Below are 23,514 nucleotides of genomic sequence, written 5' to 3' on the forward strand. Positions count from 1 at the left end.
GTATCAGTGGCTGATGCAGGAATAAAGTCCTGCTCTCCTCTCTGCCATTCCCTGTAACAGAACCATGTTGAAATCAGTAAATATTGGGCAACTTTGAACAATCAAACAGTCCTGCCCAGCAGGGTATCACCCAGAGAGCTGCAGCAGAGCCTCAGAGCTCATTGGAAAGATCAACAGAGCTGCCTGGTTATGGTGTAAAGTTCACCTCCAATTCTATGTGAAGAATCATTGCATTTCTGCTCCTCTCAAGCTGGGAAGCTGCTCCCATGGGGAAACCTTGGGAAGAAGCTGTGAAAGGGAACATCAGTTAGAGTTTGGTGAGCACAGGAGTCCAACTCCCACAGACCCACGTCAGTTGTTTCTCCCTCATTCCTCAGCTCCCAGATCTTTCCCCCTTGGTTCCCACTTCTCTTCTGCAGTCAACAACCATGGCTGCTCCTTGGGTGCTTTCAACACAAAACTAAGAATGGTTTCAAATGGAAATTTGGGAAAATAACAGCAAGGAGAATCTCCTGGAATAAAAAAAGGCCCCTGTAGAGTTGACAAGGCTGCAGTAATGAGAGGAAATGAGCTCCTCAGTTTAGCTTTGGATAGAGCCTGTCAAAATCTGTTAAAAATGATTATACGATTTTCCCTTCCCTGACCCTTTTATCCTAGAACAAGTTTTGAAATGAAAATTGTGTTGTGCAAAGAAGTCCTTCTCAAAAATAATTAACTTTTTTCTAGGAAAATATGTCCATTTTGGTGTTGGCCACAAAGCCTTATTTTTTCCTTTGGTTTTTACAAAAGCTTAACACTTTTAGCAAATTGGCTTTTCTTTTGTGCAAGGTACAACTGAAAGCTCTTCCCCGATAACAGTTATCACAATGATGATGATAACACCATAAGGTAAATTCTGCCCATTTCATGAATGAGCCCAATTTTTATTTCTCTTCATCACAAAAGTCATCCCACATTTGTTGTACACATTGTTGGTTGCTGTGTTACGGGACATATCACCAGGTATCAGATGCTTTACTCTTGCAGAAGCACTTCTAATGGAGATGGAAGCTTCTGTTGGCTGAATTTTAGAACAACAGCAAAAAATAATAATACAAAACAAAAATATCATCTTCAGCTGCATAGCAAATATGGATCAAAAATTTAACACTGTATCAGATCACAAGCGTAAATATACCTCACCATAAATAAAATTCATTGTACAAAATAACTCAAGCAGCTTTTCATACAAATATGGTACATTTGACAACAGTTTTTGAGAATATTTTCTTGGTTTTTTACACCTTTGATTCTTTTCTCTTTTGTTCTCCAATACACATGAACCTACTGGACTGGAGTAATGCAGGAGGAAAAGGACTAATGTGGTTCAGTGCTACTAAGTGCTGTCAGAATTTAAAAGGAAAACCACTCAAGTGCTGAATTTCATCTAGTTTGCTTCCCCATTCTATTGTAGCATTGCAAGTCAAGTGTAGCATCATCCCAGAAAAGCATGTGCACTGCCAACAGTCTCATTTTATAATGGCAAAGCCAGAGGGAACATTAAAATAACCCAGTCTGACTTCATGCATGACACAGGCCATCCTTTCTCCTCCCTGTAATTGCTGTGTGGAGCCAACAGCTTGACTTTGGAGTAGACATTCCAAGTGGTGACTGGATGAGTGCTGGGCAGCTGCAGACTACTTTAGCATAAGCAGGAAAATATAGGTAATAAAAAGCAATTCCATTGTCAGTGAACTTGGGAGGGTTCAGACCAGGGTCAACATTTCCCTAAGAAAACAACATTAGAAGTCTGCAGATTATAAAAGACTTGAAAATACAGGACTGAAGCACAACTGCAAGGAAGACTCCCAAACTTGGCAGAAAGTCTGCAAGTGTGAGGAATACCCCTGACCCCCTGGCAATCTGTTACCATTCAGCCCTACTCTTACAAATTTGCTCCCTATTTCCATTAACAATTATGACATTTAAAAAAGCACGGGAGGAAAAAAAATCCATTTTCATGGAGCTGTTTAAAGACGTAAGCCTGGACCTTTCTCATATACAGACAAAGAGGGTGAGAAAAGTGAAGCTAAGGAGTATCTGAATCCTTGAGATAATCAAAGGACAGTAACATCAAATCTCAGAAATTAAGACTGTGATTATTACTAGCTGATATCTCATACTACTTGAGCAACAAGGCAAAAGATCTGCACACACTCTACAGTCAAAACACTTTACATTTTGATCATGCACTTTGACATTTTGCTCAAAACATTTAATCCCTTGGAATCTGGAGGGATTTGACATTTTTGCTAGCAAATCTGAGGGCAACAAATAGATTTCAACTACCTGTTCTTTCAAGTACAGCCTGTACAAGTACAACAACCTTCCAGTGCAACTGTGTTTTACAGGGTTGCAGGGAATTATGGCAAAACAACAGGAAAAGAATGCAAACAGATTTAGAGACTATTCGGTGAAATATCTCATGACTCACTCCAGACCTAAACTGATGAAAAGAGGGATTAAAAATCACCTTACTATATCCCACTTTTGTCTGGGTAGCTGAGACTGGGCCATTTGGTACAGTTCATTCTTTTGTAGCAACTTCTGGTACATGCTGGTTTCCAAGAAGACTCCAGCATTCCATAGCTTGTCAGATGTAATAGGACACTTAATTTGTGCTGTGCCTAGAGATGGCTCTGAAAGCCAGACAGGGACTTGTGCCAACTTTTCAGCAAGACTTTCATACCAAAATAACAAGCACTTGCTATTTAGGTCAGGAAAAACAGGATCTTGGTTGGATCCATCTTCCTCGCATCTTGTTTTCCACAAAAAATAAAGTGCTTGATTCTTCTCTTCCTTTTAAAAATATATAACTCTAGATTCCCTCACTCCAGTAGTGTAGAATGTTGGATCATGATGGAATGCCAGAACTGACATCCTAAGAAGAAGAGTAAGTAGAGAGCAAGCCCCAGAAGCTCTTGTGCTGCTCTTCCTCATGACACAGAGGAAAGAACTCGCCTTGCTGGGCTGGCTCCTTCCCTGCCACTCCAAGATTTCAGCCAGACTTCCTGAGATTTCATTTTACTTTCAGGTTACTGTGCTGCACAATTTCCTCCCTGCAGCTGAAAGGGTCTGTCTCAGTAACAAAAGGAAACTCAAGGTGTGAAAATGCCCAGCACTTGTCACATGTGGGGTATTGATTATTGTTTATCAAGGCAGTAGGTGATGAGAGTCTGGGAGCACAAGCTCATGCCACACACCAAGATCCCCTCTTGCCAGCAGTAGTTTGCTGCTGTTGTTTCTGAAGACAAAAACTCCAGCTCAGATATTTCTACTAATTAATTAGATGCTCCCTCTGAGAGAATAAATGCCCAGGCTCTGCCTTTTTAACATCTGTAACAGCATGCAGTTTACAAGGCATGATGAAATGCATGGAACAAATATGTATTATCACATCTGGATACAGCAATTTTTGCTGTGGCCAGGCTAGAGCTGAGGAAACACTGCCAGTTGTGAGGCTGGCATCATTTTCTCTTGGAGCACATGGTTTGATCTCCTTTCACATCAAGCACAGGCTTTTGTATCACTCCAATGACTCTGCTGAGGGTTAGAAGCAGGTTAGACCAGGATTTATGAAATCCTCCTTGAAGTTCCACCTGAATCTGTTCTCAGTATTCAGGGATCTTAGATTAGCTGAGTGGGAAAAGGCAACAGACTCCAGTGTTCTCTCTAACATGTCTGAACTTGGAAAATTCTGGGTATTTTTTAAAGCTTATCCTATATTTTATCTTTCCTAAACAATCACATGATTTCTGAGTTATGGGAAATTTCCTAAGCCCTGCTGGTAGTCACCATTCTCTGGAGAACGGTATTTGTTTGCTGTGCCACTAGGAATTTGTCTAAACCAAGGGAAAATAGCATCCCAGAACACACACACATTACACACCCTGCTCTCACCCTTGGCTGAAGAACAAAGATCCCATATGTTCAAGGTAACTACACCTGCATCCTGTCAGCACCAGTGATTATTTCCACCCAAATTAATATGTTTGAGAGCACATTCACATGAATGCAGCCTCTTCTGTAGTCCACAGGAAATCTGGTTTATTGGAAGATAAACCAGACATATGAAAAGGTGTCTTCAGGGGAGAACCTCTGCATAAAATAAGTGGACGTCCCATAGCATGGAAAAAGCCAGGCTGTTTTCTGTTTTCCCAGCTCTCTGAAGTGCTAAGGAGTTATCTGGTGACTGCCTCATTGCTATCCTCAAGCTCACATGCCAAAGCTCATGAAAACAACTGCTGGAAAGGCCAAGGACACAGCAGAGAGCACAAAGCTGGATGAGACATCCATCCACAACCAGTCTGGCGGGGCTCCTCTGCACCCAGCACTTGATCCTCAGGGCACTGCCATGGGTGACATCCTGCCTTCATCCCTTCTTCCCCTCAAAGAGTGGATCAGGGACTTGTCTTCAGCCCCTCCTGCTCCTTGGCTGGTGGCACATGTCGCAGGGGTGTTGATTTGTCCCACTGTTTGTGCAGTGGGAGCAGGTTCCTGGCGCTGTGGGAGCATGGAGCTCTCCCACCTGAGGAGGCTGCAGTATGGCTTCAGAGAGATGTGTGGACTGGGTGAATCACAGGGAAAACTGGACCACTTCATGGAAGAAAAGCACATTTTGCCCACCCACCCCCACCCCCCCTCAAGTCCGAAAGCTACGAGTAAAACCGATCACAGGGATGGTACAGAGGAACATGCACTCCAGCGGGGCGAGGGGACGGTGTGTCCTCGTGTGGAGAGGCAGACCCAGCCTCACTCCCTTGGCAGGCCTCACACCACCGAGTTTACCCCTCCCAGCTGGTCTGGGTTCAGTCCCTGCTCCCTTCCCACCCCGTGCAGGGTCCGTGTCCACACTAGCAGGTGGTGGCCAGCGACTGGTGGATGGGGGGCTGGAAGCAGCGCACGTGCTCCACCGTGGAACTGTCTGTTTCCACCGACTTCATGTACTTGTTCAGGATGGCAAAGATCTCGTTGTTCAGGATCTGATACTTCCTGATCCTGTCGGCCATCTTCTTCAAGGGCTGGAGGGGTGGTGAGGGAAAGAAACAGCACATGAAGGGTCTTATGTCATCTGACCAGCTAGGAAGTAGCAGCACCTGTGCCCTGCTGCTGGAAAGCTCTGCTAAGGCAAAGCAGCTCTAACACATGTTCCTGTTCCACTTAGCACCTCGCAGGGACCCGGTGACTCGATTCATTATTGGGTTTGATGACTCAAGACAAAGCATTAACAGGATCACTGAGTGGTCCTCAGTTAACCACTCCAAAGTCTAGGCTCCCAGCTGCTTATTGATAAAGCCAGCGAGATCACAGGATGGTTGCTGGAAATACCAGCTCCTCAGGTCCAGCTTCCCAACCCCAGGAAGAAGGGAAAAGCTTTGGGAGAAAAAAGATTTGATTTTCAAGCCAATTAAAATCTTGGCCTCTCTGCCGAGACTGCAGATGGAAACCTTGCAGCAAGGGCAGCCAGTAGGAATAAGATTAACACCAGGCTTTGTTGTAATTGATGAGTTTGGACAAAGCAGGATAGAAAATAGAAAGAAGTGTGCTGGTTTGGGTCCTTTGGGACCTCACCCTTCAACTTACCACGTTTTTTATGATTTCATCTTTCCCATCCTGCCTCTGCACCTTCAGCAGGTGGTAGCAGAAGTCGAAGAGGTCAAAGCGCCGCTGCTGTCCAAGGAGAACAATGATAGAGCAACCTGCCCAGTTCAGACCATCTCCAAAGCACTGCCTGGAAGGAGGAGCAGGGTGATGGGTGGGGAGACATGACAGGACAAGAGTTAGGCAAGAGAAGTACCACGGCACCAGGAACTTTCTTGGGTGAATTCCCAGGGAAATCGGGTTCAGTCCTGAGTATACACCTAGAGAAAATGAACCCAGAAGGAGAGAATACAGGATTACACCCAGGCCAGGCTGTGTAGGATGAACCATTGGGTAAGATGGGTGAGGACACAGTACCCATAGATGGGTTGTTGGCCCTGTCACCTTGGGCATTTCCCTTTACCTTGCTCTTTCCTCCAGCTCTTCCAACACAAACCTGAGCAAACCAAGGACCCACATTGCCCCTGCACCTCCACAGAGGCTCCCTCTGCAGCTGAGGGCACCGGGGGGGGCCGGCTGGGGACACTCACTCTGCCGTGAACTCGTTGGTGCCCACGGGGATGCAGTACACGAACTGCATGGCGCTCCAGAGCCGGTGGAACTCCACGCACTCGTCCACGTGCATGACGCCGTTGGTGGGCGGCGGCCCACGCCAGATGGGGTCCTGCAGGTAGCTGCGGATGCGCGTCAGGATCACCTCGAACATGGAGAGCCCGCAGCACAGCCGCTCCTTGGTCAGCAGGTCCCCCTCCCGGGCGATGGCTATTTGCTGAGGGACAGCCACAGGGACACAAGTGAAGATGTGACCCACGCCCGCCGGGTTTAACGCTGCCTGGTCAGTCCCTGGAGGTCCAACCTTACCTCTGATGGCTGCTCCCATGGCACTGCCCACCAGGGAGGGATCCCTCATCCCTCACACAGGAGGATTAATGTGGTGCTCTGTCACAGACATGTTTTATGAAAAATCCTTTCCTTAGGATTTTTTTTCTCCTGAGAAGCTGAGAGGCCTCAGGAGCAAAATGTAAACAATGGTTATCTGCTGCTGTGGAATGCAACAGGTGCATCTGTGATTGATTTCATGTGGTTGTTTCTAATTAATGGCCAATCACAGTCCAGCTGTCTCAGACTGTCTCAGTCAGACACAAACCTTTGTTATCATTCTTTTTCTATTCTTAGCTAGCCTTCTGATGAAATCCTTTCTTCTATTCTATTAGTATTGTTTTAATATAATATATATCATAAAATAATAAATCAGCCTTCTGAAACATGGAGTCAACATTCTCATCTCTTCCCTCATCCTGGGACCCCTGTGAACACCACCTCAGTGCTCTGCTCTATTTCACTGACCTCAGGATCTTTTGGAGGAACTATGTACGTCAGAACACCAAAGCTGAAGAAAAAGCTCTGACCAGAAATACTGATCCTTAATTCTGCTAGCGTGCTGCTCTGCCCTGTTAGTGGTACTCAGTGCTTCGTTTCAAGATTTCCATTTCATGATTCATTTAATGGGTTTCATCTCATGATTTCTGCAGATTATGAAGATAAAACAGGAGAGAACAGGGACATTTTGCTTCCCAGGACATTGCCATCATCTCTTCAAAATGCAGATAGCCTATGGCTTTCTTGATTTCTTTTGTAGTTAGGGTTAAAAAGCTCTGAGGAAGATGAGAAGCCACTGCAAACTTGCTACTGAAAAACTTGTGGTTTATAAGAAAGCCAAATATTTTTTCCCCAGATGTGGAAGCTTTATACATGTGGATAATTTTCACACGCGTGGATAATTTCTGTGACATCCCCTCGCAGATTTAGATATACAAATTTGGAATGGCTCCACTGGATTAAGTTACTTTGGCTTTTACACTAGAGGCAAATTAAAAGAGAATTAACTTCATTTCAGCCCCACTGCTCCCCAAGAGGACAAAAAAATAAAAAAAAAAAAAAAGAAAAAGGGGGGCGTTTAAAACAAGCAAGCAGGGCCTTCTCCCAAGCTCACTGAGAGGTGCAAGCATGGGGGTTTCCCATTGCCCTGGTATCCTCTCAGCGCCCCATTTCCTGCTGTGCCAGTGGCAGGACTGACTTCTCTTTGCAGTGCTGCCAAAACTAACCCATGAAATGGGAGCTGGGTGCTGTCAGAGCCGTGCCCATGGCTGTGGGAGGCTCTGGCTCTGCCGTGCTCACCTTGGCAGAGGAGTGGCTGCACAGGCAGAGCCCTTCATCCCTCCCACAGTCTAGAACAGGCACACAGAGCAAGTGTGACATTGACTGAGACCCTGCCTATCCCAGAGGACTTCCTGGAGCTTTAAGCAGTTTTTAAGCATTTTCTCCATTTGCAGCTGTCCCTGCAATGCCTATAAAAATGTTATCCCAATCAGCCACAATGGGGATTTGCAGCAGCTGAGACAAAGGGCAGGCACATGTCCTGGCCAGACATTAAGAACGTGAATTATGCTTGGTTTACTTGGGTCATCCTCATTACACTCTGAAAAATGCATGAATGTGCCTGCACATCCCCATTCCTGATTATCAATTTATGCTGGCAGTAACCTCAAGCATTTTTAGTTTGGTTGCTCTTGAAATTAGAAGTGTTTCAATTCTTGCTTGTGCCACAATTTCAAGGATGTTCTGGGGTTCCCAGCTTAATTAGTGTTCAACTAATAGCAAATATCAAGGGAAAGCTGCCATCATGTGCAGAGGCCACATTTGGTCTGGAATCCCTTGATCTGTTAAAAGCAGGAATGGCATCACTGATTGCACAGCACACACCTGCCCGTGTTTGCTTGGCAAGTAAAGCAAAGATTTATTTCATCCAGGTTTTTACCTAAAGGCTGTACAGTGTCCCTCTCCTCACCTGCTCCCAGCTCTTATGGGCATAGGTCTGTACACACTGGTCTATTGTGGCAAAATGAGGGCACAGCAGAAACAGCCATTTCAAATGTAAATCAGGTGTTAGCAATACTGTTTGCTAAAACACAGTGATAAAAGGGACACTTTTGAGAACAAACTTCTCCAGTGATCTTAGTACATGATTTCTAAAGAGATCTTAATTTAGAAAGGGATGCATCTGGCTTTCAGTGTAGGTAGTGCCACTCAGTTATGCACATTCACAGACAGAATTTAGTTCTAAGACTCAGCACAGTCTTTGATACAGGACTACCATCCTGGGGGAGACATCTTAACTCAGGCAAAGCAGCTGGAGAGCTGTTGGTGCTCTGTTCAGAGCTGCCTCACAGTCTGGGGTCCCAGTGATTTCCAAGATCAGGAGAGGAAGGATGCTCTCAAGGTAAATTGCTACAGGATGCCACTGTGCTGACTCAATTATTCCTTCTGTCTTCAGAAACAAATGCTCTGATTATTTCCAGGGAAGAAACCAGACTGACCAAGCACTTTTGAAAACCTCTTACTAAATACCTTTATGGTCAGCATTAAAAGGGAGAGCATTCCTTTAATGAACCACTTTGACCCCTCTGGTTCTTTATGAATGGTCCATCAAACAGCTGCTTCTGGATTTCCAATGCAAAGTAATTATTTACAACAATCATTGGCAGTTTTCCTGCCATTGCACAAATCCAGTTTTGATTTTCCAGGTTTGAACCTCTTTTACAGCCTGTTTACTGGTGAACTTGCCAGAACCCTACCCAAAACCTGCAAAAACCTATAGATCCCCACTATAATAACATGCATGGGGCCACCTTTTGGGAGAGGCTTCGAGCAGGCAATGTCAGCTTAGATTGTGGACAATTGTTACAAGGCATTTATGCATTCTGTAGGAAAAAATCCTGTATGGCCTGTGTCCAAAACTGCATTTCCAAAATGCATGTCCAAAACTGCATAAAAGGAGCAAGCTTAGAAGCTATGGAGGCACCTGTAGAAAGCAAATCTTATGTTCATTTACATTTGAGCTCAAAAAAAAAAAAAAATCTGGTACCCAACTGTACCTGTGTGATGAATATGGGAACAGTTTACAGAAAAATAACTTTTTAGTGGGACATGAAATATCTTTTGTTTTCATCACTATTGTAACTACAGCAGAGATAAGCAACGAGTGGACTCTAGTAGCAGAATTCAATGATGATTTTGCATGGAAAGAAGGAGAGATAGAAAGACCAACACAAAGACACGAAAACACAGAGGTGAATTGTTTTTCTTGAGTGTCTCCTTTAAAAGGAAGTGTCTACAGAGTAAGATAAAGTCCTCAGTTATCCAGCCAATTTCTCTACTTCAGATGATTTCCAATGATGCAAAGTTCAAAATGTCCTTGATCCATGAGAAAAAAATACAGGAAAAAAATATCAACCACTTTCTGCCTGCCATAGATCTGTCACCTCCTACACCAGCTGAGTGTTCTCTCCATTCCCTCATCAGTACATTACAGGGAAAAGGGTGTTGATTCATTTGATACTTGAAAGATTTTTATCCCATCACCCCCAAGTAAATGGGCACTTGAAGTTTGATAATTTCTATCAATGGAACTCAAATTTTGCCCATTGCACTGATCAGTCTAGGGAGATATTTTAAACAGTACTGAGTTTCTGTACAAGAGATCTTTCCCAAGCTGAGACCCACATCAAGAAGATTCTTAAATGGAGCCATAATTTTAAGCATGTGCTGAAGCTCTAAGCATGTGCTAGGAGGGAAACCATTCTCAGATGAATTCCTTGACAGCGATGAGCTTAAATGGACCCCACTGCAGTCCTAAAACAGGATCCCCAAAAGTGACGGCAATTGATTGTTAGGACAGCTCTGCAAAGATTCTCCTCAAACCACTCCAGCAATTCTTTTTAAAGTGGAGATGAAGAGGTTTTTGGAGTTGTTCTGATTCAGAACTGGCTTCTAGCACACTTGCCTCACAGCTCCCTGCCAGCTCTCCTCACTGGAGGCAGCAACACACAAATTGTGTGTGGTCCCTGGACCCGCTCACGAATTTCCCTTCAGAGCGTGCGCTTGGGCAAGGATTTGGATTTGCTCGTCCAATTGATGTTTTGTGGGAAAAACCAATCAATCAATAAAAAAAAAAAAAAGGATCACTTTTCCCAAGGCCAAGCAGGCCACGTGGGGACTGCTACGAGTTTCCAACAGCCATCCCTTCCAATGCAATCCTTACCTGCGGAGTGCCCAGCCTCTCTATTAGGGGAACCAGGTGGAGTGGGGCATACTTGGCTTCGAGACGCTTCATGCGCACCTCCAAGCGTTCTCCTTCTGTCAAGCGAGCAGCAAACAGTGAAATGAGAGGAGGAAGTGGAGACCCGCCAGAGTTTGCTCAGAGCTGCCCCCCACAACCATCCGAGGAGACTGTGGGATCAGGGAGCCAAACCACAGCAATGAGGGGCCAGTGATGCACGGGAGGGAGGGATGGGCAGTGCAGTCTCAGCAGCAGCTTTATCACACATGTCCAAAGCACGGCCCTGCCACCGAGCACTCCTGTTGAGATGGACATTTCATGCTGCCACTCTCCAAAGAGGCTGTGAAATGGCTTCCAAACCTCAAGGGAACCCCCGAGCTGACTGAGGTTTCAGGTTGTAACTATGCTACAGGTGATGCACCCCTGGCTTTTGTTTGCACCTGATGTTTGGCTGTATCCACTGATCTGTTTGGAGGGGGAAGCAGGGTCAGAGCTAATCCTCAGCAGAGATGGGAGAGAAAACAGCCTCTGGGCAGACACCTCTGAGTCTGCTCACTGCTTCCCTCTCAGCTTCTTACCTTTGATGTAGACCCTGGGCAAAATATTTTGGAAGGGAGCAGCATGCAGCAAATCACAAACTTCTTCCTGGGACTGAGGCAGGAAGAAAGAAAGATAAAGTAAGTTATAAAATATCTATGGGGGAGAGTGAATGGCTCAGGGGCCTGGGAAACACTACAACAGTTTACACCTACAGCACCTATCCAGATCCAACCCAGCTCAGTAGTAACTCCAGTGTTCGAACTGAAATGATCTAAAACTGGAAGTAACACTTCAGCTTCAGTCAGGAAGTTTCCCTAACTCAAGTAAGTTACTTCCTGCCCATATAAGGTTAGACCTTTACACTGATTTTCTGTCCTACTTACTAGCCCTGAAAGTAAGAGGGGATAAAGAATATGGAAGTTTCCATTTCATCTTGCCCTGAATGAATTCCTGCAGCCTGTTCTTTAAGAGAGTGCCCAGGTGGAAATTACCCTTTGGCTTACTTATTTTAGGAAGTGTACATGAAAAATATACTGCCATGTGGCTCTTCTGCAAATAGGCACATCATAACTGCTCTGAAATTATTTGGTTGTTGGTGTGGTGTTCTCAGCCAGGGCTACCAGAATCCCAGTGGTGCAGGCACCAAGAAGAATAAAACAGAAGTCCAGAGAGGAATAACACCATGAGATGCCACCTTAGGGGATGCATGCCAATGCACTTGAGAAAAAAATAATCCCAAACACAGATGCACAAGGAGAAGAAACCTAGAAAAAGGCAGGTGGAGACTGAGGAGCGATGGCCGACAGTACATTGTACACGAGTCTGCAATGGGAAACAGCAGCGAGGAAACCAAAGCTGTTCAACACAGAGGCATCGTGTCACGACAAGGCACCAGCCTGCTCCTGCCAAAGCCTGCTCCCAGGCCATGCTTTCAGTTCTGAGCTCACTGGAGAGATGGGGACACACTCGGAAGCAGATCATGAGAGCGCAGCAGGAGGAACCCGGGCCCGCATGGAATGGCTGGGCTGGGCCTGTTGGGATGCAGGGGTGCACAGCACCCTCCCAGCCAGCAGGACAGAGGAGCATGGAGCTGCAGGAGGCTGCACTGGCGCATGGATGCTGGGATGAGAGCAAGTTTGTGGGAGTGCAGTTTGTGACACAGTGCTGGAGGGACAGGAACAGTCTGGGCCCCTCCACGGGCACAGAGGTGCTGATGCTAACGGAGTGGGCCTTCCACCTTGGCCATTTTGTTTGCAAAACACTGTTTCATTCCTAGGTGAATGTTCTTCCAGTGCTGTTTTCCTCTAATACAGTGAGCATTTTCAGCCATTTGCAGCCTGCATTCACCTCATATCTGTCCCAAAATGAGTTGTGTTATTAACAGACCTCTTTCACAAGGCCCATTAACCGAGAGCACAAACTCTGCTTAGAAATTTAATCCCAAGCAACCTCTCATTCCTCAAACTTAAACAATAAAAAGGGGGTAAAATGCAGCAGACTGGACATCTGCATCAGAGCCATTTTTGCCAGCAAATAACACCAGCCTTAGATCACTCAGACAGCTCTGAAGGTAATTGCAGTATAAAAGCAATTCCTCCTGCTGCACAAGAGCTCCATTAGAGGGAAAATCTTGTTCTGTGATGGCTCTGTGCATCTGACATCCTCCAGCAAGTGGGAACCAGTGCCCACTGCATGCAAAATGGCTTTGTATTCCAAGCCTGTTACTGCAAGGAAAAACAGGATCCAAGAGGGAGAGACTTTGTCTGGCACAGAAAGTAGCAGATGTGGACTTTGGTGGGCAGCCTTCCTTAAAGGAACCCCAAATTCCCATCATCTTTATTTTCTGCTATTCTAAAATGCCAGTACACTGCTGATGTACAGTTCTTGGGACTGAAGGAACATTTCTGCATTGAAATGAAGGATTTCTAAAGAAACCACCATGTCCCTTGAGTGTCCCATTAAAGATGTGACAGGAAAGGCAAATGCAGTACATCCAGCAGAAAACCCAACACTGGGAACAGCAGGAAGCACTGACAAAGCCACAAAAAGAACAGAAACTGCCAGAGTAAAGTTGGCAACTCTGGTCATTCTATAAAACTCTATAACAGTCAAGCTGCTGGGTGATACACATCTCTTGTATTCATCTTATGCAACCACTGCTCACTGAATGTATTTGATACACTACACCAAGAATTAAAAGTCTCTAGATCTGGAGTTAAAATGCAAAGGCAAGGGCAGAAATATCCACTTTGAGGACATGCAGAGACTTTTAGTTTTCTCTGTGCTCTATGGCCAGATAAAACTTGGAATCTTTGAACTTTATTAAGGCTTTGCTCTGAACAAAACTCCTGGTTTTGCTTGGAAATTCTGTCTTATGCTAGGGAAGCAGTTTTGAAGTATTTCTGGAAAAACTGAAACAACCCTGCCCAAACCATTATGACACAGTATGTACATTTAATGTACAGTTGTGTTGTTGAGCACTCCTCAGTTGGCTCTGGGCTAAATTATGAGATAAATTCATTGCTTGGTAAATTTGTTATGTGAAAAACTAGGAGCTAAAAAGATGAGTGGCACTCAGCTACAGCCTTTGCCCCACACTAAGGGCATCACATGAGCTGAGAGACTTGTGCACATTTAAAACTCCAGTGCAGGGGGCAATACCAAGTTGTTACTCCAGCAAATTTTCAGTGAAGATGTCCTAGGACATATATCATCAGCAGATTTCCTTCCTGTTGGACTGCTTTATCCATTCCACCATTACAATCAATGAGGTTGTTTCCATTGCACTGGCACCCCAAAAGAGCAGAGGGGTCAAATCTACTTCTCACTGTACAAATATGCATATAAAAAAGTATTGATCCCTGCCCCAGAGAGCTCACAATCTAGAAGTTAACTCCAGTTTTATTTCTAACCGGGACAAACAAGGGGCAGCTTTAAGTCCAAGAATGAAATCTGGATCTTCCAGTATTCAGATTCAGCCATGCCAGAGGCCTGACCCAGTGCCAACGCACACCATCCCCATGGACATGCCCAAAGACTCCAATAACACAGCCCCAGAGACACCCTGAGAACATGAGAAGCTGGAAAGTAACACTTCTGAAACTCTTCTGCTGGAGAACCCACTTGCACTTCTACTCTTGAGCTGGAAATTTCAGGTACCACGTTGGTGTGGGGGTTTTGCCTTACCAAAGCCTGCTCAATAAGGAGGCAGAAGAGAATGGCATTGCCCACTTCTCTGAGGCTCTGGAACACATCAGTCTTCAGCTCTGCATACTCAATGATGTCCTTCAGCTGGTGGTGGAAAAACTCCAGGATTCCTTAAAAGAGAAGGAAGGACAGTCAGAAAGAGATTGGAATCACTTCCCGGTAATTTGGATGAAAAGATGATCAGTGTCTGGTACTTCCTTAATCACAAATTGCAGCTGCTAAATGGATACACAGAGACTGGCATTGGGAAGGACTAACAGGCAGTGTCTTATCCTGCTTTCAGTAAGCCTTGGGAAATAGGGAGTAAGTCATTTAAACTCCCTGGATTTCTTCATCAGAGGAGGAAAGAGGTTCCAGGCTGTGATGGATGACTTGGTGTTGGCTCATGTACAGCAGCCACAGTTTCTGACTGCAGGCATGCTGCAAAAAAAATCTCTTCACCAGCTAAACAGAGCATTTAAAAATACCAGTGAACTCACAAAAGCTTACAGAATCCTGAAAACATAAGAGAGGCTACCAGAAGACATTCCCTTATCAGCCATCTACGTGCTCAAAAGGAAATTTCCAGCAGGAGATTTCCTGGAAAGGTTTCCTATACATGTTCCAGCATTAACAGCAGAGCAGCTGAAAGTGTCCCAGCAAACCTGGCTGCAAGTGGCACTGGCAGGACAGGTGCCCAGCCTGGATTAACCATCAGTGTGGGCCTCAGTAAATGCTGCAGCAACACATGGCTGAGCTCCTGCTGAAGGATCCCACCAGCAGCACCCACCTGGAGAGCCATATTCATGTCTTGGCAAGCGGCAGATCTTGGGCATGACTTCAATCAGAGTCTTCACATACTGCAGGATGGTGCCTTGGAGCTGTTGGAGACAAAGGGAGGTTAAACTGGAATGCCAGGTCTCCTGGCACTGGTTTTGAAAGAGGCTGGTTGTGCATGGGTCCACATCTGACAGCACAGGATGAAACTTCAGCTGGAGTCTGAGAACTTGCTTAATTTGGATTTCACTCAAATATGAAATTCAGCCCAAGTGTACGGAGTCAGAGTGCTTTTACAGCTTCCTCCCAAAGAGTAAATCCCAGTTGCATGGATTTTTGATGTCAAAATACAGCTTGCTGTGTTTGCATTGTTTGCAGCTGAAATTTAAAACAAGGCTCAGTCTTAGATGCAGCTGGACTTGTACTTCTAACCCAAAAAGCATTTCACCAGAGCTGCCAAAGGACTCACTCCCTAGCACAGGAAATGCTCCTTCCACCTGAGGAATGATCCCTGGATACTCAAGAGTTTAAGAAAGAATTTACATTCATGTAGAGCAAGTTTCTGCAGATCAGATGTTTTGGACACACATGGATTAGAGCAGAGCACACTGCTTAGCTTAAAGCCCTTGCTGTCATTTGGAGTTACACACCTGCACCCTGTGGATACATTACATGAGATAATGCACTAAATTCAATTTAGTCAACTGTAAAATCTTTGTGCTGAATGCTGTCTGATCCTGCTGAGGCACTCCACCATCCCACAGGAATCACTGGGATTCCTCATCACTGAAAACCAGCCCATGGCTCCAAGTGTTCCAGCGCGGATCAAGAGACACGGCGGTGCCCCGATGCCAACACCCCGATGCCAACGCCCACACTGCCTGCCCCCTTCCAGCTTTGGGATCTCTCCAGCACCAGGGCCAGGCTCAGAATTACCAGGCTCTTGACAATCTTCAGCAGCTCCTCCATGACCACAGCAATGCCCTGGTAGCCCAGGAGCCGACAGATGGTCTTGAAATGCGGCGGCCCCACGAAGTTGCGGTAGGAGCTGTAGATGTGGCTGTAGGCGATGTTGAGAGGCTGCAAATTGGAATTAGAGACAGTTACAGGACCTGCAATTCCTGACCAGACCTGTAATTCTCTTATCACAGTATTATGTACAAATTGTAAGGAGGAGGAGGAGAAATAATAATACCGATGGCCATTCCCACTTGAGCTTCTTGTAGGAGACAAGATTGCTTTTCTTATGTGCTCAGATATACTCTAACCTCAACACTGTCATGTCACAAGGTTTTATTACCCTCCTATGTAGCAACACCACTTTCATTTCCAAGGTAATTTACTCTCCCATACACTCCCAATCAAATATTTCAGTTCAGTGGCCCTTTGCCTCTTCAAAATCAAATTGTTCTCCACTAAAATGAAAAGTTTTACATACATTCAAGCAGAAAGATTTTTTTTTCCCCTATGAGCACTTGCTTTAAAATGAGGCTGATTAAGAAAAGCAGGAACTGAAGCAACTGAGTTTAAGGGCAGATGGAAAAGACACAGAAAAGATCGTTTTTCCACCCTGCAAAGCTTTACATCAGCCTCTACTTAACAGACATCCCATGGGTCTGTGTCAAGGGTAAGAGTCTGACACTGGTCTGGGGAGAATGGTGCCCAGGACACTGCCCCCAAAAATTCTTAGCAGCAGAGAACAGAAAGTGATTTCCAGGAATGTACTCTATCAGTGTCATCTTGGAAACATGGAAATTGCTGCAACATTTCATTACTGGAACATTTACAGGATCCATTTGGTGTGAGGCAAAGAAAGGTAGGGGGAATTAATTCACTTGTGTGCTCCGCAGAGCAGTACTGAGAATCAGATTTAGCTGAGACACCACATGCTCTGAGAGGGCTCTGCAATGTCAGTGTTGGCATCACGACTCAGCCCAGCAGAGGGGCTGCACTCTCCCCCTGACATCTCCACCTCAGCCTCAGGGAATGGCAAAAAAGCCATCCTGGAAAAGATCCTGGCACGTAGTGCCCCTTCCAGCAAAACACAGATTAACCCCAGGCTCATGCTGACCTACAGGTAAAACAAAGATAAGGAAACAAATTAGACTGAATCCCAAATGCCCTCCTGTGGATACTGCAGACATATTCCACAGGGATCCTTTCCTGCCAGTAATGGAGCCAAGGGAGGGATGGGATGAAGGCACTGAGGAGGTTTGGGTGAAAGGGAGCCAGGGCTGGGGTACCAGAACAGGGCAAAATGTTGTCTTTGCTCCACCACTGCTGCAATATCCCCAGCTGGAGGCTCCCATCACCCTCCACTCCTGACTCACTCCACAAGGTTTACTTTTAACACTTCCTCTGAGCTGCTAATGGGTTACAAAGTCATTGGCTGAAAATTGGAAAAGTATTTTCTTTTGCTCTCAGGTACAGAATTTCACCAGTGTACTGACCACGCTTTCACAGACTTGTCAGTTACTTTAATCAATTAATTCACCCTCATTCTGTCACAGCCCTACAGATCTGGTCCAGCAGGTTGTTACTTGCTGTAATTCCTAAGTGCTCTTTGAACCAGCAGAAATAAGGCTCAGCTAGAAAGTCCCCTCTTTTCTGTGAAATGTAATTTCACCTCTTGTTCCTGGTAGGTGCAAATAGCCCTGAAACACAATATTAAGTGCAGAAAGACTGCCCTGGAGGCTCATTCACAATAAGCAAGACCTTTCTCTCCCATCAAAACTTAGAGAAAAAAAAGGGGCCCTGAGTATGTGTGTCAGAGTCAAGAATTATTTAGGCAGACAGAAGCCTAATTTTAAAGCTCCTTGGATACCAGCTCTAAAGAGAACTGAGCAGCTCAATTAGGGTTCTGTCTGCATCCTCAGGTAACCAAGTCTTGAAAAGTCTGGTAGAGACAGACCCAAAGCCACTGGTTATGCACCCTGATACATGTGAAAAACTGCCATGTGTTTTTTTTTGACAAGTGTTTCTGTTTAAACACCAGGTAATGCCCAACCTGGAACATTTGCCAAATGGCCAACACGACCATCCCAGAGGGAGGTCAGTGCTCCAGACCCCCAGCCCAGCCACACTCCACAGCTTTTGTTGCTTTAACTTTTGTAATGCACTGTCCCAGCCCCAGGTGTCCTCAGAAAGTGAGAGCTGCAGGGGTGATCCAAGTGGCCAGAGATGGCTCCTTGCACCTTCCCTCCACACCTCCCTGTGGGCTCCTTCACCCTGTTATTTCCCCAGACTCAGCACACTAGCTCATCCTAGCTTGGGGGAATAAAAAAAATCCTTATTTCAGTGAGCTGATGAATCCACTTTCATTTCTGGAGGGATCTTTGCTATTCCATGGCCAGGGGACTTCTGTCTGTGCATGTGCCTTGTCCCCCTGGGATGGGTTACCACCCCTGGCCCCAGCTGTGGTGCAGCTGGTCAGGTTTTTCCCACAGCAGGGCTGAGATTTGGCCGTACAGCAAATCACCTGGCAGCACTCCCTCACTCCTCAGTGGGATAAAGGGGCTGGAGAGCAGCTCCAAACCAGCTCCTCCCTTGAGTGGGGGTCTCAGCAATCAGCCTGACTGGGAGAAGAGACCTTTTGGGATGTGCATTGGCTGCAGATGAGCAGGGTGATTCACACCTGCCTGTCTGCAGGATGAGGTGGGTTCCTGGAGCTCTCTGCAGAGCCACACAGTGCACTAACAGCAGGCTTGTGTCTAATAATAATGCTCTGCCAGCAATTAAAAATATAACTCCATTTAAGGGTGAGATACACAGCTTGGGGTAGAGACTGTAGGATGTAAAAAATGACACCAGTGGGTATTTTAAGACAAAGCAGCTGAAGGCACAAGCTGGCTGCACAGCACAGCACAGCACAGATCCCTCCCCCGTGCTCAGTGGCCACTTCGGACCCCTCAGAGGACCAAAGCAAAGCCTGACCCTGAGCAGCAGCTGCTGGAGACACTGGGAGGTTTGCCCCATCCTTGGTTTGGGGCCAAATGGGCAGGTTTTGGGGATGGGAGGCTGGGATTTGCATGGGGCAGAGCTCCAAGTGTCCCACAGAGCCCACCCTGCACCCAGGGACAGCCATCTGTAACTGTGACCATGTGGGCAAGGCCCCAGTGTTGCTTTAGGAGCTCAGGGGGTTACCAGCTATGCTCTGGAGAAGCTTTAGCAACAAATGGAGCAAATCAATCCTCAGTTCTATTTCCATGTCTGTGACCTTGCTGTTGGCCATCACTCAGACCTGTCTGAGCTCACCTGAGGAAAGGCAGGGAGAGTTTTATCTGATAAAATTGAACAGAGAGGGATAATAGATAATACTGACAGATACAGAATTCCCTTGGAGAAATGAAGAGCTAATGAAAGACCAATATACTCAGAGACAAAAAAAGAATTTGCACACAGCCCAAGACAAGTTAGGGCTCCCAGCCAACCTAATTTCAGTGCAACAGCTGAGAGTGTCTTAGAAAGTGGAATGAGTAACTCCAGACTCAGCATCAACATTTCTGGAAAAGTTCCTCTCCAGCACATTTTGGCTTTAGAGAGGAGCAAGCCATTTGTTCAGAGCCTCTCCCTACCAGGCCCATCCGTCCCCTCCTGGCCACAGGCTCAGCCTGCTCCCCTGAACAGCACAGGCACTGGCTTTGCCTCTCCCTCCTGCCCTCTCACCAGACTGACAGGGGACACCCCCAAGCTGTCTGTAAATCAGAGGCATTCAAAGAAGAGCAGGTCTTAATCCCATGCAGTTCAGCAGGAGGTCAGAGTCTTTGAAAAGCCAATTCCTACTCCCATCACACAGTTTAGAAAATATTAAAAGGCTACTGGAAATTGCAGCACCATCAGGGATCAAAATGTACTGCTGATGGCTCTAACTTAATTCAGTAGTTTAAGTGTGCAAGAAATCACAGAATTAAAGACAGAATCTCTGAGTCAATGGGAACCACAGGTCAGGATCCCAGATTTCACACCATGTGTGTGTAACCCCAGACCCTGCTGGGCTCAGTGATGCTCTTGTGGATGCAGGGAAAAAATAAAACCCAAATAAGCCAGCAAAAAACCCTACCTGGCTTGTTTTTCCTGCCTTGGAGACACAGACTTCTCCCAGGCAGAAGCTTTCAGGGATAACATTCCCAAATCAGTGGAAGATGCCTGCCCATCCTTTCCTATTGGTTGCCATGGTGAGAGATGACGGAGCCCGAGCTGGGTATAAACGAGGGAGTTCAGGGAAGGGATTCAGCAGAGGCAGAGGGAGGTGAGTGCTGGCAAGGCACTGCCTGACTCTGTCACCAGACCTGTCACCTCTGTCACCACCCAGGACCTGGCTGGAGGTAAGTGCTGGCTCTGGGAGGGCTCAGCAAGGGCATGTGCAGCCTCGTGTAAGGACTGATTAGCAGTCACTAAATGAGCTTATTCTTGAGTGAATGAAAGGAAAGTTAGTTATTGTTAGAGAGAGAGGAAAAAGGAATGAGTAAACCAGCTCAACTGAATGGAGGGGCTGCTCTGAGCACTCTCTGGGCAGGAGAGAACCCTGCAGAGAGGCTCAGAGGGCACTTTGGGATCTAAAGGAGTGATGTGCTCAAGTAATTTGTGGCTGTTGCTAAACAGCAACACAGTTCAGAGAGTATCAAAAACTACAGGACATTGTACCAAGAGGATCATCATCTACTACTCACTGGCTCTGGCTCAAATCAGTTTAAATGTTAAATTTGTTAGGTGGGCAGGTCTTTTTTCTGTCTTTGTTCTTACTATTCATTTATTTGTGTTTCCCTAAAGGCACTGCTTTTATATTTCACCAACCTACAGATTTCACATTTAAGATGCTGATATTGCAGCATGAGATGCTGCAGGAACAGAAAGAGTTTATACTTTTATTAAACAAGGAAGGTACAGAAAATGCAGTGACAGTTTAAAACAGTGAATTAATCATTATGGAGCTTTCTAAATGGCTTTAGGTGTAAAATCAAAATATCTGTTGATTGGCAGCTTCACAAGGCAAGGTGGAGCTAGTTTAATCATCCCTTTATGTTAATCACATTTGCAGTATGATTTTTATTTTGTGGGAAAGAAAAAGCTAAAATAGCTTTAATAGTTAATAATCACTTTATGTTAATCACATTTGCAGTATCATTTTTATTTTGTGGGAATCAAAAAGCTAAAATAGCTTCTGATACAGATAAGCAGTCACAGAGATTTTTTAAGAAATACAACTTGAGCAAAAAGTATACCCTGTGCTCCAGCTGGATGTTTTTGTTATGAAGCAGAGTGCTACAGTAGTCTGGGCAACAGCAGGATTTGTCTTTTGTAATTTTAGCATGTAACCTTAGTGAGGCGGGGCAGTTTTGAGTCAAATCTCAGGGAGAGTAAGGAAAGACTTCATGGATGTCAGCGTCCTTTGAGCTCTGACACAAATCAGAAACCTGAGCCTCTGCCTGCCTGTGGTTTCAGGGGCACGATGAACATCGAGGTGCACAACATCACCTACACCAGCGCCACGGTGTCCTGGGCCATGAGCAGCCCCTGCCCAGAGAACTACTACCATGTCATGTACCGTCCCAACTGGAACAGCGTCTTCGCCGGCTACCTGCGGCAGAACTTCCACCGCGAGGAGCGCGTGCCGCACCCGCTCAGCTCCCTGGTGCTGCACCGCCTCACGCCCTCCACCATCTACGTGCTCTGCATCACCTGCAAGAACTCCTACCCCTCCAGCAACCACTGCACCACCTTCCACACGCTGGACAAAATCCCCCTGGTTTTCGGCGGCTCCAAGCACGAGCCCACCACGTCCATGTGGATGGTGAGCAGCCTCCTGCTCCTGTGCTTCCTCGCCCTGCTGGCCTACGGCTGCCTGCAGTTCTGGTCTGCTCGCTGCCACTGGGCTGCCAGGCTGAAGCACCCCGACTGCAGCTCTGAAGAAGTGGGGGAAGGAAGGGGCTCACCAGAGGAGCCACTGAGTGATGGACTGAGAGAGGAGCTGCTGGAAGTGCCCATGACCACTGTGCTGATGAGGAGCTCCAGTTTCGTGAAGGAGAGCCCATATAACTCCCCTCACTGCTTTTTTTCCTACAAAAACAGCGATGATAAAAGGGCCATCCTGCCACAGCATGGCCTTCAATGAAAGCAAAAGGAAACAAAATCTTGCTTAGAGGTTTGGTTTGTCCTGCTCTTCCCTAGCTCTTGCCAAGAGGACTGTCTGTGTGTCCATGGCAGCTGTCTGTCCCAGGGTAGAACATGAGGCATAGACACTGGTCACAGGGAGAAAGATTTTTGTCAAGTGACAAAAATGCTCTCATTTACTGAGGATTTTTAAAAAAGAAACCAAGTCAGCTCTCTGGGAACAGCCAAGCTTGGCAGACTGTAGTGTCATTAGCTCATGTGCATCAGTGCTGTAGGTTCACCTCAGAGTCATCAATCCATGTGCATAAGAAATAAACTCCACTCAAGTAATTTCACACTTGAGTGCCCCTCCACTATCATCACAGCCCAAGCCTTTGTAATGCCTGCATAAACAGTCATTGCAGCCTGAGAAAAAAGCTTTTTGTCAGTATTAAGTAGTGCACACACAAGTATTTTAATAATTCCCATTCTGAACAGAAAATGGGATTCCTGAAGAGGTACCTTCCTTGGGGAGCATCACTGCATCAGAGCACCAACTCACTTGCCTGTGCATTTAGATGGACTTGATTCAGTCTCAGTGCCAACACCAAGCAAGAGCAGTGCTGACACCCCTTAACATGCCCTTAAATGGGCATTTTATGGAGAAGAATATGGAAAAGCAACAGCACATGAATCTGCTTCTTGCATGTCTGTTTGTTTGCACACAGTGATGTGACCCTGCTCATTCACACCCACCACTCTGTAAATGAACCAGTCCTTGCGTTTCTTTCTCTTCCTAAATAAATATTTCCAACACCCACCCCTCTGGCTGTTGTGGCTCATTTACTGACCTTGGACCCGTAGAGGTAATAGGGCTGGACGTTGGCTGGCTTGTCCCGCTGGGGCTCCTGTGTGAAGGGGATGGCTGTCCTCACAAACCTGCAGCAGGCATGGGAGATGCGGAGGGAAGTGATCAGAGCCTGGGTAACTGACACTGCATGGTCTGGGATGACCTGCAGTTGCAGGCTAGTTAGAATTCATCACTTGAGCTACACCAACAGGAATGCAAAATCCTGCCACAATCTTAAAACTTACCAAAACAGAGATTTCTTCTCATTTTTGGCAGGCAAGAAAACAGTACCTGAGCAGCTACCAGAGCTCTT

The 23,514-nt window shown here is 46.1% G+C and overlaps 2 protein-coding genes across 5 annotated transcripts in view; one reads left to right on the top strand and one right to left on the bottom strand.

The window, feature by feature from the left end:
* Positions 1–889: 889 nt before the first annotated feature.
* Positions 890–23,514, bottom strand: part of CYFIP2 (cytoplasmic FMR1 interacting protein 2) — a 49,831-nt gene continuing 27,206 nt past the window's right edge. For 3 of the 4 annotated variants that reach the window (XM_054288254.1, XM_054288252.1, XM_054288253.1), the window contains exons 23-31: positions 23,203–23,290; positions 16,199–16,342; positions 15,276–15,366; positions 14,486–14,616; positions 11,338–11,410; positions 10,742–10,836; positions 6,171–6,409; positions 5,623–5,770; positions 890–5,060 (exon numbers count right to left, since the gene is read on the bottom strand). In XM_054288254.1, coding sequence (XP_054144229.1) covers positions 4,893–5,060; positions 5,623–5,770; positions 6,171–6,409; positions 10,742–10,836; positions 11,338–11,410; positions 14,486–14,616; positions 15,276–15,366; positions 16,199–16,342; positions 23,203–23,290 — 1,177 coding nt within the window. In that variant the 3' untranslated portion in view covers positions 890–4,892. The remainder of the gene's footprint in view (positions 5,061–5,622; positions 5,771–6,170; positions 6,410–10,741; positions 10,837–11,337; positions 11,411–14,485; positions 14,617–15,275; positions 15,367–16,198; positions 16,343–23,202; positions 23,291–23,514) is intronic. The other variant, XM_054288255.1, reaches the window with a different exon arrangement.
* FNDC9 (fibronectin type III domain containing 9) lies at positions 20,496–22,986 on the top strand. Its single transcript, XM_054288256.1, has 2 exons — positions 20,496–20,586; positions 21,704–22,986. The coding sequence occupies exon 2, from the start codon at positions 21,711–21,713 to the stop codon at positions 22,371–22,373; it is 663 nt and encodes a 220-aa protein (XP_054144231.1). The 5' UTR covers positions 20,496–20,586; positions 21,704–21,710; the 3' UTR covers positions 22,374–22,986.

Source organism: Melozone crissalis, unplaced genomic scaffold, assembly GCF_028551555.1.
Source record: "Melozone crissalis strain CALT ecotype California unplaced genomic scaffold, PUWL_Pcris_2 ptg000061l_1, whole genome shotgun sequence".
In the NCBI taxonomy this organism is placed as follows: domain Eukaryota; kingdom Metazoa; phylum Chordata; class Aves; order Passeriformes; family Passerellidae; genus Melozone; species Melozone crissalis.

Excerpts from the sequence above, each read along its gene's own strand:
- FNDC9 (XM_054288256.1), top strand. The coding sequence starts at position 21,711 with ATGAACATCGAGGTGCACAACATCACCTACACCAGCGCCACGGTGTCC.